The 18,647-nt window shown below is 27.8% G+C and overlaps 1 protein-coding gene across 1 annotated transcript in view; it reads right to left on the bottom strand.

Moving 5' to 3' along the window:
* The window catches only part of LOC141898436 (delta-1-pyrroline-5-carboxylate synthase-like), a 377,354-nt gene that overhangs the window by 292,955 nt on the left and 65,752 nt on the right, over positions 1-18,647 (bottom strand). Inside the window, exons 3-5 of the mRNA XM_074784307.1 lie at positions 6,666-6,806; positions 5,325-5,432; positions 4,266-4,418 (exon numbers count right to left, since the gene is read on the bottom strand). Of these exons, the coding sequence (XP_074640408.1) occupies positions 4,266-4,418; positions 5,325-5,432; positions 6,666-6,806 (402 nt within the window). The remainder of the gene's footprint in view (positions 1-4,265; positions 4,419-5,324; positions 5,433-6,665; positions 6,807-18,647) is intronic.

The following is an 18,647-nucleotide window of genomic DNA, read 5'->3' as shown; positions in this document are numbered from 1 at the left end:
TATTCATCATTTGCTTTAAAATACCTATCACCCATGACACCACAAATTCCACCTCTTATAGATTTTTCAAACAATAATACCATGTCCGGTTCTTTCAATAAATCTAATTCTACATTGGTATATTTAAACCACATTGCCAAGTTAAACTTGAATAACTGTAAGGATCAACATTTAAATGATTTGAATTAATTCTAAACTTTTCAAATATATCAGCCAATATCATAACATCTGATTTCAAATATAAGTCAACTAATTCGCCATGATTAAAATAGAAATGATTCCATGTATTCAACGTTTAATTAAACATTTCATCTTTCACCTACTTATTTTTAAATTGATCATAAAATTGTTCATTCAATAATTTTGTTTCTTTGAAATCATCCTGCGTTTTATAAAATGAGTAAGGTATTGCGCCTTTATATCTTAATAATTAAAAGTCTTGTTCATTTGGATAATAAATAGCGTTATTATAAAATCATTGTCAACTAAACTTTAAGCTAAACTATCTAATGAACTTGCTAAAAATCTATAACAATCTAAAAGTCAAAAGCAAACAAATTGAAATAAAATTTTATTTTCAGATGTCTTAGCTAATAGTCTAGAATCTTATTTTTTACACTTGCATCATGTATAGCATTATATTTTTCTATGTCTTGATTGATGACACCTAATTTTTCTAATAATTGTATTATAAATAAATGGGTATCATAGCTTGAAATATAATGAAATAATATTGGTACGAAGTTAACTTTCTTAGCTTGTAGGTTACAATCTTCATCAGCAGCTCCACGTTATGTTAAATTTAAATGATCATCATCTGAATAAAAACGTTCACAGTAACAACAATGAGTTGCATTACTTAAATCAACTTCATCTTCTTTGGTCATAATTGTTTTTATTTTTATTTTTAATTAATAATTTTGTAAAATCTGTTGCTAATTCAGCTCTTTGCTGAACCCTTTAAATTGTATTTATACTTGGTGGGTCTTGTATTAAGTCTTCATTTAGTTCATTTCCTTTATCCATTGATTTAAATAATTGTTTTTCACTGTATATTTCTTTCTATCTTGGACAGTTAATTCTTTATTCAACGATTCAAAATCTCCATATTTCAAATGGAACTATATTTTTAAATTAATTTTTAGTAAACTAACTTCAATTTATAATCTTTTTCTGTTGGCATTATTAATTTTCAAAAATCTTTAATATTACACAATTCTTTATGTTTTAGTAATGCATTTTCATTTCTAAATTCAGATAAACATTTTCTACAAAGATAAATTTTAAGATGGTAGTTAAAATAACTTTCTGTTCTAAAGAATAAATCTATTTGTTTTAACCACATATAATGTTCATCTTTTTAAAGTATAATAAATCTATAACATATCAACATCATAATGTTTTGTTAGATATAAAGCTTCTAATGTATAATCTTTAATATTTTCACCTTTTTTCTCTGGTAGTTACATTAATTTCGATACATTCATTTTCAAATTATCAACTTTTTATATCTTAGGTATTGTATCTTTAGGTATTATTTTCATAGTAACTGGGTATTGATCAATTTTATATAATGATTCATACTTCCGGTACTCTGTTACTCTACAAACATTTTCCTCAGTTGTGTGTAAGCAACTTATAATCGACCATAGAAAACATTCTTTATTTCATTTCGAACGTTTATAACTGACTTTGTTGTAAATGGTAGTTTAATATAAGACGATGCTTCAATATCCTTCTCTGTTGTAAAGTTTGAATCATTTGTAAACATTTCATTTCTTTTTAATGTTTTATTTCTTGGTATATTATAAATATTTAAATCTAGAAATATAATTTCATTCAGTGACAAGCCAGAACCTTCAAAATATCTTTCTTCAATATGGGCCTATTGATGGAGTTGGGCCGAAATGTATATGTGTAATACAAATATTTTGGTTCATGGGTTATCATGAATGAAAAGGCATGACATATTCGTGGTATTATTGCAATAGACCGAGTTAGGAATCTAAATAGAAACAAGTTCAGTCGTTTTTTTCAATTTTTTTGGTCGACATGCACCACACACATACATCATTTAGGCCTCCGAGATTATTTCTGTACTCACGTGAACAATAGACACTGTTTAAACTGATTGAAACGGCTTGAAATGCAAACAAATCACGATAAAATTCCGACATTTTAGGCTGTTACAGCCCACGTTTGGTTGAAGGTCACGATCGCGCGCGATAGATTTGTTCGCGGATACCTAAAATATCGATTTCCTAAAAGGTCATGATGAGACTTCGAGGTCTCTTATTCTTAGTATTGTCTGTACGTACGTGTACCGGTTCCACCACTTGCATTGATGCAGTATAGTTTGCCATCATCATTCTTAAGTGATCCCATAACTGCATCGTAGTTAAGTTTCTGTTCAGCGTTTAATGTTGGCAATTTTTCTTTGAGTGCTGTCTTCATTGCAGGTATATCATATGATGTTATGTTTCTGATAACTCTAGGCGATGTCCCAACTGAACCTAATGTCGGTGACGGAAATGAAAAATCTCCCGAGAGATCTAGACCCTCGCGTTGGACTGCATCTTGTGATTGAAGGAGAAGTTCATTTTCAAATGTAGTTACTTAACGGACGTCAAATTTGTGCATTAGGTCCAAGCCGACCACATGAGGATGCCTGTCTAACGAATGTCCTTGAAGGTATGTTAATGTACAATGCAATCAGGGAGAGTGGAGATGATTGTTAACATCAGCGCGTATTCAGGCGCATGAGGTAATGCGAATATTGGCGAAATATTCCGATAATTATATACCCAGAAAAATGTGTTTTGTTTGTTAATTGCTGAGCCACATCGGAAATATAGCACATCGTACAGATAATACAGGATTCATATCCTACTATTCGATTAAACCTATTCGAGAAATCAGTATTCATCTCCATCTACTGTTCTATCCAAGACGCATTCGAGAAGTTAAATTTCATCTCAACCCGCTCTTCTTCGAAGTCATGGTACCTTATTAAGATAAGCCTTTCGTATTTTGTAAAAAGTTGGCCTTTTTAAATTATCTTTCTAACCAGGAAGACGATGGTAATGCTCTGGCTGATGAAATATGTAGGGATATTGTAAAAATGCCTGTCATTTAATTGAGCGTAGTTATCAAACACGAATAAATTAGTATGTCTTGAGGTTGTAAGGTTCCTCAAAACAATAAGATGAATTGCCAACATGCAAAGTGGTTTGCCTCGAAAGCTGGAGCTTGTTTGGCAATATCATTACTTACGAAATCTCTTTTTATCCTTGAGTTCAAAGTTCTATTTCATATTTCATTTACAAATAATTATTTTATGAGGTCAAAAATGTACATCTGTTTAGTGTCAATGCCCAAATTTTGATAGGGATGACGGTAGGAAAAATGTTTTATATTTTGAAAAAATTACTTTCATAATATGAAAAATATATAGAATAAGAATGCATACCATATCACCAAATAGAGGGCAGCTGATTATTGAAATTCTTGGCAACCTCTTCCAATATAGAACCGCGGAAGGTACTGGTACCATGGAATAGGCGTTTGTAAGTGGATCGTTTTTAAACCCTGGATTCTACCACTATTGACCTATACTCATACGCCAAACAAAAAATAGTTTGCTGCTTAGTATTAGGTCACAAGAAATTACAGTTCATAACAGGAAACACAGTGCTCATCTTTTGCTTTAATTGTTAAAATGATTATTCATGATACAAAATAATAAATTGTTTAAAAAAAAATTCATTTGAACGCAACTTGAACGCACTAGCACGCAGCGTTATCGTATCATTATGTAGTAGTCTAAACTGTGAAAGCGTATACTGTGCGAGCGTGTGTGCGCATGTGGTGTGTGCGTCCGTACGTGTGCGTGTGTCGTTTAAGCAGGGTACGCATGAAAAAATGCTCGCATCAAAAAACGTACCACGATTTTAAATAATTGGTTCAATGCCAACTCCACTATCGCTGAAAATGCATTGCGAGAGGTATTCGAGATGTATGTAGGCTCATCAGTTAAACGGGTTCGAAACTCAACACTATCTTGCAATTTAGGTTGTTTCCATAAAAGGATTGATTGCAAGTTTGCAGTTCAAGTCAATTAAGTCTAAGTAAATTATTTCACAGAAATGAAGATGTCTAGCTGGAGAAGTATTCCAGCTGGAAACAGACTTCCTACCAAATTGTTCACAATCTTGATCGATTCTTTATCTGCATTGTTTCGAACAAATCTTTGAGGAGATACTTACCCCTTGGAGGTCGATATCGGCACAAGGTGGAGGTGCAACAGCGTCGTTGGCATTTACTATCGGAACAATATTTAATCGCAATAGTTCTCTTATTGTTCCCTGTAAATTCGATCGGTTATTTTCATTTTCCAAATCAGGTTTGGTCACCAGTATCTGAAACAAAAGTAGAATCAACACCTGATGATGTATTGCCCACAATGTATCGCTTTCGCGCGTTCGATGGAATGGAGCGAACGGGTAGGCCGGTTAGATTATGCGTAATCCATTTGTCTATGCAATCTTGAAAATCAGTGTCAGTGTCCTCGCCAAATTGACACAAGTTTTGCATTTATATTTCATATTTTAGCTGTGCAACGTCAACTTATCTTGAACGATTGATGATGGTAAGAAAAGTTATTCGCAGATGCTTGTGCTACTTTTTCTCTTTGTATCAAAGTAGTACAAATATTTGGTCCTTTAGTCCTGAGAAAAATTATAGATTTACGGCACAAAATTGCAAATTCGTCAACTACATCAAAAAACACTTAATTGCAGACCAGCTTATGAAACTATGGGGGATAGTGCTCCATATCCGACTGCGATCTCGAAATTGAATTAAGATTACGCAACCTACTCGTAAACTCTGTGGTTCATTGGTGACTGATCGTCCATCTCCCTTCAACGGAAACTACACGCCATTAATTTGTGGCATATTTAATTTATTGGCGTTTAATGTTTCTAATTCGAAAAATACGTGCATTTTTACAGGTATTTGGAAAGAAATATCTACGGTAAAATTTTAAAGCAGATTTCCGAGCTATCATACTTTTACAGCTTCTATCACTATCTGGGTTGTTAGTCACTTTCACATCGAAATAACATCAGAAGGGAAACTGTTGCTAAATAATATATTAGTACGTGTGTTCTTATGTCTAATTATTTGTTTCTCCTCCTCCACTCACATGAGAACAAACTGTTTAGTTGGAAATACAGCAAAGCTACAGTGCGTATCTAATGTGACCTCATTCGAGTGATTTATAAAGTCATAGAATCAGTTATTTAGTAAGATAGTTTCCTTACTTGTGCTACTTGAATGCCATATTGTCCAAACAATTGTTCGTACAGTGCCATTAAGCCAGACATACCACTTGCTGCACATGCTCTTGGGTCAACCATGCCTGAGCCTCTCTAAATAAAAAGACCAGTTTCAACAAAGGGTTTTTCAACAAAGTATAGATGTTCAACAGATCTTCATTTCAGTTATATTTTAACAGACCAAGGTTTATTTGAAACTAATATTGATTTAGGAGAATTATTGATTAAAACACTACAATTGAATGTATTAAATGATATTCATTTTGAATTGTCTTCAATAGGAAAAATTACTAAAAAGTTAAAAAAAGGTTCTATATTAGTCCCGGTAGACACTTAATTTTATCAACCTTAGAAAAACCTATTTTCAAATTAAAGAAATTATCACATAATAATTTTGAAATAATTGATAAAATGGACTTTGAATTGATGAAAAATATACTGAATATTTAAAGATAAATTCTAATGACTTTATTCATGTATGTGATATACGTAAAGGTACTGACTATTTAAGAAAACATAATCAGATCAAATTATAAACATTAGATAAGATTAGATAAGATTTGCTACCAATCGAAAATGAAAATAAATTATACTCCGATTTAAAAAATGATTATTTAGTAATGACTGAATTAAATAAATGGATTGGATATCTATCATTTCAATTATGTGGATTTATGACCAACTGGAAATATAACATTTTCATACATTGATATAAAAAATTTTTCTGAAATAAATTCGCGAAGTGGAAGAAGAGAAGGTATTAACTGTGAAGAAAGAACCGAGAACCAAGAAACAAATTGAATGGTCTCGGCAATAAGGAAATAAATCAAAAGAATTTAAAAAAGCTAAATAAGAAAAAAGAAATGATGAAAGTTTTAAAATAATAAAGATGAAAGTAATTTTATTTCTACTCCTTCTAAATTGTTCAATAAATATTTTTATTATTCAACTGGCTTTGTAATTGAAATCCTTTTGATAGGATGTAGTTGGTATAAAAATTGAATAAAATTGATGATGTTAATAATTCCGAAACTACTACTGTTAAAAATGAAAAAACTTCTGAAATTCCGAAAATTCTCTATAGAAATTTGATTTATATATTAGAAAAAAGCAAAAAAAACAATATTTCTATCTTTAATTAATGAAACATCTCACTACTTTGGCTATCTATGTGGAGCAATCAAATTGTCCAGATAAGTCATTTCGGATTCTTGATAATTACAATTGATTTTAGTATTCTTATTATTTTATTTTTTAAATTTTTATTTATTTTATTTTCTGTACATACAAAACTCACCTAAAAGATAGTCATTACATTTTTCTTACCATCATGCTTTCTCTGCTGTTTATTGTTTGCCTCATACTCATCGACATCATAATTTCTTGTCTAAGTTTCTGTTTGCCAAACGCCACTGCTCCACTCGTGATCATAACCATTTGTTTTCCGAGATTATGAAGTTCTGATATCTGCATTAAATGATCGAACATGAGTACATCGCAGAAATTCCAGTCAGTGAACTACTCTCAGATCATGTGGTCACAAACAAGAGGTTCATAGACCTTGAGACTTCGTCGAGATAATCGGAAGTTCTAGTTTGGGAAAAAGGAAGTCTCTACGGGCAGGTTGGGTCAATGTAGCTAACCGTATCAATTACAATCATAACAAATAAACATGTCACCACTTGTGCGGAAATGTAATTTAGAAATCAATACTGACTGAGCTTAAACATTACATATGACGCGTACCAAAAATTGAGTGCTAGAATTGTTTATTGAAAAAGGGCGCATTAATCCCAGTACTTATCTCACATGCCGGTTTTAAACCCAAAACTATAAATTGCACCTATATGCGGAGGTGCCATGTACAGTCTCGAACGAGAACTGACACCAATAACGTGACCTATTATTGACGCCGATCACGTGACCTATTTCTTTCTCACACGAATACCGTATCAATAATAATCAATATTACTTTTTTCTCCTGTGTTCATGTTTGTAATATCTGTTCTTCAAAACCTTTACTATATTGTAATCCAGTTTGTTAATTGTTTTCATTTGGATCAATAAAATAATTTTGAATTTGAACTAGTAAAGTCTGTGGTGACTTCCATATTGTATGCAGTGCGCCCTGCGTATGATTCGTAGTTCGTTTTTGATCGTTTATCCTCCGTTTTTTGCTGATTTGTAGGCATGTATCATAATCAGCAAGCCTACGTTTAGATAATTTGCTCTGTCGGGCGACGACGAGGAAAGTGAGTATGTGAATTTGAAATTAAGTAATTTGAAAGGCCCAAGTCCCGGGCCGCGGATAACAAGCTAGGGCTAGGCCTAGGCCAATGAGTAACAATCCACACTGTATTCTGATTTGTATAGACATGCGGGTTTGAATATAGCCTAATGTCTATCCCAACTTGATTTGAGGTCACATCAGGTGGCCTGGCACGGTCATGGTTGATGTTCACCCAGTCCTGTAGTCTGGCTGTTTCCACAGTGATCTATACGTTGCTCTACGATCCTAATGTCTATTTCAACCTGACTTGTGAGCATACCTGTTGGCCTAGCTCAGTCAGGTTTAGTGGTACATACCTGATTTAAGTCTCACTACGACCAGAAAGCAATGGCAGCCGACCTAAAACATCGTTTTTTAATCCATTTTAAACTGCTTTAAAGGATATCCAAAAAGTCTGCATTGAAAGGGGTTCATGAGAGAAAAGAAACTCCACGATTTAAAAGTTTAACAATATGTTTCCATATACTAAACTACTAACTGAAGTTTGGTGTGTAGGCAAGGAAACATGTAGTTTCAAACTTTCAAATCAGAGTCAAATTTCTTTATTTAACCCCTTTCAATGCATACTTTTTGGATATCCTTCAATACAGTTTCAAATGGATTAAAAAATGATGTTTTAGGTCCACTGCCAGTACTTTCTGGTCCTAATAAGACCTTTATCAGGTTATTTACTACCACAAATGAGTGAGCTAGGCCACCTGATGTGCTCTCAAGTCAGTTGAAATAAACATAAGTGTACCCACTCTACTCTGGTACATCAGATACTAAGGTTCTTGGTGAAGGTTGTTGGTACATACCCGATAAAGCCTTAGGTCAGGACCAGCACTTATCTACCTACGCTTATGCGTGAAGGAATAGGGTTAGGGTTAGGCTAAGTGAGGCTCGTTTAAAAATTAACTTTCAACCGCCTACTCCATGACCGCAGCTATTGCACTCGTTTACGTACTCCGTAACCATAGCCGTGTCATTGGCACTGATTTTTTATCCATTTTACACTGGTTGAAGGATGTCCAAAAGTCTTGAAGTTTACCCCCTCTAGCCTGTTCATCGATATTATCATAACAGGCTATATTTACGCCGTGATGATGGTAGGCTACCTCATGTTTTGAAGGTAAAATCATTGAAACCATCAAACTTAAGGCCTTCTTACTACGAGTCTCGGTCTCCATAGCAAAGACTCTTGAGCGGTGAATTCACAACTTGACTGGAACGATTTCCTTTTTTCAGGTGATCATTGTTATGCCACCGAGACGAAAGACACCAGCCCAAGTGGCCAGAGATCCCATAAAATGTGGGGGTAGAGTAGAAAAATAAATTCTCGCACGCTCGACTCAACCTTTGACTTGAACCAACACATTCCCAATTACTCTAATAATTCCATATATATGAATAACATATAAATGAATAACATATATAAAAATAACTTCTAAAATAAATTTTAATAAAAAATTTGATATTTAAATGGAAGCAAATAAGAAGTACTACTGTTCAACATGTAAAATTAATATAGATAAATCTCAAAAAGCAAGACATAATAGAACTAAAAGACATTTAGAGAATAAATTAAAGTTAAAATATAAAGATGATATATTAGAAACTAAACTAGAAGAATTAAAGAATGAAAAAGAAATAAACAAATGTGATACATGTAATCAATCATTGAGTAACCAATTTAGATGAAATGAATACTTAAAGTTCAAAAGAGAAGAAACAAAGGAGAATGAGATTATATTAATCAATTTTGATAAAAATATGTATTATCAATGGAGGAACAATCACAAACTATTAATATAAACAATAATACTGGGGTTATAAAAATATACTATAAGAAATGTTCCAAGTGTAAAATAAATAAATCAGTAGCAGAATTTAATAAAGATAAAAATAAGAAAGATGGTAAAAGTTATTATTGCAAAAATTGTCGTAAACTATATAATAAACAATATCAAACAAATAACACTGCAAAATGTAAAGAATTGGGTAAACAATATCGAACAAATAATCTAGAAAAATGCAAAGCTAATAATAAACAATGGAGAGAAAATCATCCAGACTATATGACAGAATATATGAGAGAATGGAGGGATGATAATAGAGAATATTATAAAGCGTATCAAAATAATTATCAAAATGAAAGATATAAAACATATTTTAATTACAAATTGAAAAATTGTTTAAGATCTAAAGTATCAAAATTATTCAGCAAAGAGAAACTCTCAGAAACACTATATAATTTGCTAGACTGTTCAGATGAATTTCTAAAATCCTGGATTGTTTATCAATTTGATGATAAAATAAAAATAGATAATTATGGTGAATACTTTCATATTGATCACGTGTTACCAATATCTAAATTTAATTTGGATGATGATTGTAATGAAAAGTTAATTTGGAATTGGAAGAATCTAAGACCACTCGAAAAGATAGAAAATATGATTAAACATGACAAACTAGATTTTCAGTTATATTTAGATCAGTAAGATAAAGCAATGGAATTTATTGAATTATGGAACAATGATCCAAATAATGAACAATACGTTGAGGAATTTAATATCGAGAATCCAAAATGACTTATCTGGACAGTAATAGTAACTGCTCCTATAGATAGACAAGAGTAGTGTGATATTGAATCCTAATTCATATAGAAAGTATTAAAAATTACATACCTTCAACTAGATATTATTTCTATTATATTTTTAATATTTTCTTATGCAATTCTAATTAAAACTAGATTAAATAGATTTTGATAAAAATTGAATAGAAATTACATATCTTCAAATAGCTAGTATTTAAAATTCTTTAACTTTAACTAGCTAGTATTATTATAATATTTTTTTCGCTTTTTTATTAATATAAATGTCAAAGAAATCTAATAAGAATATTATTGATATTGAAAAGACAATTTCATTTCTACTGGATTTATAATATTTTCCAATATCAAACCTTTAGTATGTAAAGATAAAAGTAAATCAGATAATATTGAATCGGAAGAAAAATTAACTAAAATAAATGAATGATGATGTTAAGATATAAATGAATCACCCGATATTAATTCAAATAATAATTTATCTAATTCTTCTAATGCTGGAAATAATAATAAATCATATATTACAATTGGATTAGTAACAGTTATTATATTTTCTGGTGTAATATATAAATATAAGTATAAATCTAAATCTAATAATAATGATAATGATGATAGTAGTGATGATTGTAAACCTATTATATACGAAACTAAAACTAAATAATTATTGATGGATTAAAATAAGATGAAAAAAAACACAATATTGAAGAGATTTATATTATAACACAGAGAGTGGAGTATCATATTCAAGCGTTTCAGAATTATGGGATAAAATAAAATCTGATAAAGAAAATATAAAATATAGTGAACCAAGATTATGGGTACAAAATCAACCAACATATCAAATTCATAAGAAAATGGATAAAAATTATTTAACAAGAAAAGTAATGGTTTCATATATTGATCAACAATGGCAAGCAGATTTAATAGATATGATGAAGAACTTAGAAGAATACAATAAAGGATATTTTTGGATATTAAATGTTATAGATATATTCAGTAGATACGCATGGAGTATACCAATCAAAAAAAGAAACTGGTAAACAAGTAAAAAATGCATTTAAATTAATATTTAAAGAAGCTATTCCAGGTAAGATACAATTTGATGAAGGTAAGTAATTTCATAATAAACATTTAAAAAAAACTATTATCTGATAACAGAATAGAATATTTTTCAACACACTCAGATAAAAAAGCATCTATCATAGAAAGATATAATAAAACATTGAAAACTAGAATGTGGGAATATTTTACTGCAAATGAAACATATAAATATATCGATGTATTAGATGATTTAGTGAAAGGTTATAATAATTCTAAACATTTCTAGTTCTATAAATATGAAACCTATACAAGCTTGAAAAGTGGATAATTCAGAAGTAGTTTGGAATAATTTATATGGAGCATTTGTAACACATGATTTTGGAGAACCTAAATTTAAAATTGGGCAACATGTAAGAATATCTAAATATCGAAAAACATTTTATAAAGGTTATACCCCAAATTTTACTGAAGAAATATTTAAGATTAAAAAGATAATATTAACTAAACCTTTTGTATATAAATTACAATATCTAAAAGATGTAGAAATCTTAGGTTATTTTTATGAACAAGAATTATCACTTGTACCAAATCCAGATGAAATAGAATACAAAATAGAAAACGTATTGAAAACAAAAACATTACGTGGTAAGAAATATTCTTATAAATATAAAGGGAAATATAAAGGGTATGATGATAAATTTAATGAATGGATTTAATCTAGTAAAATTAAAAGATAAATGAATAAAGATTTATTTATATTTGAACTGGAGTAACCAAATGTGGTAAAACGCATTTCAAATTAGATTTGTTAGAAACTATTTATAAAAATCATTTTGATAATATAATATCATTGAATGAAACGAATAAAACATATAATAGGGATATAGTTAAGATAAAATAGTATATTATATTAGATCCTAAAACAGTAAAAGAAAATTTAGATAATTGTATTAAAATAGCAATTGATATTTATAAAGGTTCAAATACATTATTTATCATAGATGATTGTGCTAATTTACATGATTCAAAAGTTAGAGAAAGTGAGTTATGTTTTTAGCTTTCTCGGGGATACATTTTGGGATAACAACGTGGGTTTTAAATCAAAAATATAATTCAATTGTGAAAGATTTTAGGGAGAATATAAGATTTTTAGTTTTATTCTACAATAAAGATAGAAAATCTATGCAACAATCATTCGAAGAAAATCAAATAATACCTACTGAATTACATGATGAATATATGAATAAACTAAAGACTAAATAAAGGTTCAAAATTATTACTGAGACTTCAATTTCCATATGAATATAAATTTATAAAATAAAATCATAATTTAAGCATTTGTGTATAAGATACGTATTAGATACGTATTAGATACCTTAATACTTAAAACCCCCAATATGTATTAGATAATTAATACTTAAAACACCCAATATGTAGTAAATACGTATTAGATACATAAATAATTAAAATTTGAAATATTATAGAATTTTTAGCATATATAAATTATATATGTGTTTTTTAAATAAAAAACAGTACGAGTTTGATTTTTAGTTATTTTATCAATTTCATATTAATATAAAAAATATATATATATATATATATATATATATATATATATATATATATATATATATATATATATATATATATATATATATATACATATATATTTTAGTTTCAGTATTATCTTCTATTTTAGTTTCAATATTCTTTTCTATTTTACTTATTCTATATTTGAATTGATTAAAGTATTCTCCAAAATACTTACTATATTCATCATAAGCTATTATATAATATATATCTGATATCATTTCACTTGGACTTTGTATTTCATATATTACTCCTTCCATTTATTATAAAAATTTTTATTAAAATTTTAATACATAACACTATTTAATTGAGAATTTATAATATTTAATTGCGCGTCAGATATAATATAAATATGCATTTTGTAATTTAAATCTCCTTTTTTCTTTTTCATGAATAATTGTATCCCATCTTTTGTATTTTTTAATTTTATACCAGAACCATGTAATAAATTATCCTCTGTTGTTCTAAAATCTAACCATAATGCGTATTTATTACCAGTATAATAATCTATTTGATTGATATTACAATTTTCAGATGATTTCATTTTTTCATTAATAAAATGTTTTCTAATTTCTGGTCATTGATCTATCATTCTCATTCCTTGGCAAAATATTTTACTTGCTATGCCTTCAATTGTTATTTCTACTTTTGAAATTTCCGGATCATAATAATTATCAACATTTAATGCGCCATTAGAATATGTTGCAAGGGTAAAAAATATTAATACGCCTTTTACATATCTTCTTGGGAAGTTAATATTCTCATTGATTATTTCATCATTTGCATTAATAGTTACAATTTTAAATTTTTCAATATAATCATATAATAATTAAAATCCTTGATGATATTGAGTTTGAATTATGCTAGCAATATTTTCATCAGTTACTGTGTCAGTTACCTAGATCTTTTTTATCAAATTATCTGCGGTACGAGTTACTATTGCGTCATTAGCCCCTGATCTTAATTTATTTCGGTTTTCTGATTGGATGCTTGAAATATCATATTATTTCTATTTTTATTTGTTAACCATAAATCTTTATAATACATAAATAAATTATAATCCTCTAATGAAAAAATAACCACTGGACCGATCTTTACAATTAATTTTCTAATAAAATATCTCCCAACATTATCTACAACATAATTATTATTATTACCAGTTACATTTATATCAGCTGATAAATAAATACTATTTGGAACATAAAAAGTATTTTGATATGATCTCGGAAATCTAAGATATAGAGTTTCATCAGGATTAATATTTGAAGGATTATGAGTAATTATATGATGAGATCTCTCTGCTTTAATAGAATTAGATATTCTAGAATTCTTTGAAGGATTTATATAACTCCCACTCATTAAAATTAATTATCTATTTTTGATTATATTCACTAATCCAAAAATAATAGCACTTACAACTGTAATTAAAAATAAAATTATATGTTCAGCAGCAAAGTTAAGAATATTCCCAGCAGATTTTAAAACAAAACCAACGATTGATGCTATAACTCCGGGAAAAGCTGCAGCAGATTTGTAGATAGTTCTCATAATTATTTTGCTAATTTTTTTAATCCATCTTTAACTTTATCTTGTATAGAATTATTATTATTTGGTGGTTTATCATGTGGTTTAGGAGAAGGTGTAGATTTTAATGAATTTGAATGGCTAAACCTATTGTCGTAAATACCATAGTTACAGCTGTTAGAATTGAAAGAATTGTTATACCTTTTAATTTAAATAATAATTTTATTCTATCTTTTAATGATAGTTTAGAATCTGGTTTTATTTTTAAATCTTTAAAAATTACTTTTAATTTTTTAATATGATTAAGATCATATGATTTTAATAATATTTTTCTTTCTTTTTCCTGTAATTCTTTGTTATATTTTAAATCATCAATTTCTTTTTCTAAAGATGACTTTCTGCTTTCATAATCAGCTTCATCAATTACTTCAAAAGATTTCTATCTAATTCTAATTGTTATAAATCTTCATTTGTATCAGTTAATTCTTTTTCTAACAGGGTTATTTTAGAAAATCTCATCTTAATATCGGTAATTTTATCAGTTTCATCTCTTATACTAATAATTTCTCTACGTACTTGTTTGGGAAATATTTTTAATTCTTCATCAGTTAAATCAATAAATCCTTTTTCTCAGAAAAGTTGCATTTGATTTGTTCCAGGTTCGGTACCAGGTGTATCTAAAGTATTATTCATCTGTTCTTCTGCCGCATTAACTGAATCTATTGAGTCAAATATTTTTTTACTAATTGTAATTGACTTAAATCAATATCAATTGGTTTAGTGTCTCTTCTCGATGTTTCTGGTGTTGAAGATCTTAATTTATCTAATCGATCTCCATACTCTTCCACTTCTGAATCAACAAAAGTAGGATTTAAATTTGGATTTTTAAATGGTGAATATTTGTTAATATCAATATCCTTGATTGGTTCTTCTTCATTTATTCTATCGATTGCATTCCATATAATTCTGAGAAGTTCTGAACCACCTTTTGAATGTTCAATAGTACAACTTGCTAACATTCCAGGTTCAAATATATTTTCTTGTCCCATTTTAGATAATTGAATTGATACATCTTTTTTATTTAATTCAACATTATAAAACCATGCATCCTTTTTAAATTCTAAATTATTCGTGAAATGTGGATCATCTTTTTCAATTTGCATTACAATTACTTCTGAATCAACTTCATCTATTACATCTTTTGGTAATAATTCGTTAACAATTGTATCTATTACTCTACTTTTCATTCCATATAATTCTTTTTTAAAATAAGGATCAGTTGTATTTACTAATACATTCATTAAATCTTTTCTAAATATTACTGGTCTAATTACTTCCCTTTCGGGAGCTGTCATATATTCTTCAAATTTTTCACGCGTTTCGTTATCAATTTCACCATCATCTTCATCATTATTTAAATTATTATTATATGCTGATCCATCATCATTATCAATACTAGTAGGAAAATCAGGTTGTGGTTCATCAAGTATACCAGGGTCATTGAAAGTATCCATTGGAATATCTTCTCCACCTTCTACATCCATTTACATAATAAAGAAAATTTAAATTTAAAATATAATATTCCTCCTATTACAATTCCTATACAAGTTATAGCTAATTTAGCATTTTCATGTGACTTATTATCATTATTAGTTTTAATAATATGATGTTGAATAATATCAGTTTTAATATTTTCTGATGTATGGTAATCTTTTATTTTAGAATCATTATTTAATTTAATATTTTTAGTTTTAGTTTCTGTTGATTGAATATGTTTTTTAATTTTTTCACCTTCCATTAGTTTTGGAGCAGTGATAATCTATTTATTTATATCATGTAACCCAAACTTATTATGTGTTGATGCAGTTTTAATTAGATTATCATAACCAATTATATTTCCCATCTTAAATACTAAATCATTAGATATCATTAATAAATTAGGACCAATACAATGATTTAATCTTACATGAGATTTATCTAAATAATTTTGATATCTTACTCTTTTTTCTGGAATTGATCTATTTTTATGATTATGAATGGAATCTTCAAATAAAACTTCAAATTGTTTCTGCGCGTCAAATGAAGTATTACCATTCCCAACTATTGGTGATTTTGTTTCAACTTGCGCACCTAGAATACAAATTAATTAAATAAATTATTATAGATTGATTTATTCTTTGTATTCCAGACTTGGAAAAACCTTCACTATTTACTTAAATGAAATTAATCCATCCATTATTATTATCAATTTTATAATGATGATAAGCTCCAACTCTATGCATATAATCAATTCTTTTTATTTCAAACTGTTCACCAACGCCATGTTATTTACCATGCGCTCTAAAATCGGAGTTAATATTTATATTAAATTCATTACTTATTTTGTAAAACTTAGATAGATTAATATTATTATCCAATTCTTTAAAATATTTCGATCCAGGTAAAGGACATTCTAATTCGTTTAATATAATTCTAATTTGAAAATACGTGTGAAATCTGATTATTGTATGAATTAATTTTAAATCGGAATAATTCAAATTTTTATCTAAGTTATTAAGATGATTGTTCCAACTTATGCCATCCTGTTGTTGCACAATAAACAGCAACATTTAATTGATTCTGCCAATATCTCATATTAGATTTTATTTTATATATATTATATTCATCTCGAGCAAAAGTAACTTCACTTATATTAAATATAATTTCCATTCTAGAAATAAAAAACTTTGTTTCAGTAACGTAAATTTCTAAATTAATTAATGAATTTAAAACTTAATTTTTATATGAAATATTTTTATCAAAATCTATTGCTGGAATATTATATTTAATTGATTTATTATATTGGAAAGCTTTTGGAAATCCCATTTATATAATAAAAAATTAATAATTAATTGATTCTTCTAATAATTTATCTCGTTCTTTAACTGTTATATTACCATTTAAACTTATTATATAATCTAATGTATTTTTTAATTTATTAATTTGTTTTATATTAGATTTTATTTTTTATTTATTACCTTTTATATTTAATTTTGAACTTATTTTGGTTAAAACACTTGAACTTAATCCTAACACGCCAATTGATATAGCTAAAGGAGTAAATGGACTGAATATAGCTAAAAATGTTATAACAGAACTTATTGTAACCGATCCACTAATAATAAAATAATATATGATTTGAGATTTTAAATATTTTTTCTTTTTTATCTTTAAGTCACTTTCAATTTCTAATATTTTTTTTCAAAATATAATTTTAATTTAGTTTTACTGATATCATGAGGAATAATATCATTATTATCAACTTTATCATCGATTTATTTAGAAAAGAAATTACTAATTAGTAAATTTATATGCAACAAATATAACAATAACAGTTCCACCTAAAATCCAAATAATTTCATATTTCTGTTGTTCATTACTTGGGGTATAATAATCTGATAATTTAGGTTTGTACAAATGTAATTTTCTTTATTTGTTACTGCGTTATATAAACTCATAGCATCATCGACTGATTGAAAATCTCTGTGTAATTTTCTGATTATAGAATTGTTTATTGATATAATCCATATAATTTTGTCTCTTTTCTCTATATTCTTCTGCCGCTTTATTGTATTTCTTTAATGCTAAGTTATGTCTTCTTTGTTCTGCTAATTAACTATTTCTATCAATATGTTTAAACCACCACCTGTAAATGCTAATAGTTATAATTGCAGATGCCATTTATTTAACAAAATTATGCATTTATATAGGAGAAATATATTTTTGTTTTTCTAGATAATCAATAGTCAAATTAGATAAAGTTACTGCAAACGTTAATTTAAAAATATCATTGATATCAAATCTATCAACATTAATACTTCCCATTCTAAATACTTTTTTTAATACCATTGTATATCCAACTGCTAATAATGCTCCATTATATGATCCATTTATTATCCACTTATTATCACTCATTTATTAATAAAAAAATCTTCAAATATTTAGTAAACTTAGTTATTATTATTTCAATATTTATAATATTATTAGTTTCATTTTTATATATTTCAGTTATTATTTTTTCAATATCATCGATGATAAAATCTTCATCTAATTCATAAAATCTTAAAGCATTTCTAATCAAATCAGTATTCTTTTCTACATTTAAAGTTTCTTTATTTATTGTTGTTTCATATTCAAAAGTTGTTTCATTAGTAAATACAATATTTTTAATATGTGTAATTACATCATTAATATCAAATTTAATTTCTTTCTCACGTTTAAAATCAAATCCAAATCA

Source organism: Tubulanus polymorphus, chromosome 2 (genome assembly GCF_964204645.1).
Source record: "Tubulanus polymorphus chromosome 2, tnTubPoly1.2, whole genome shotgun sequence".
NCBI classification, from domain to species: Eukaryota; Metazoa; Nemertea; class Palaeonemertea; order Tubulaniformes; family Tubulanidae; genus Tubulanus; species Tubulanus polymorphus.
Note: the sequence above shows the minus strand (reverse complement) of the source record. Positions and strands in the feature narration are given on the sequence as shown.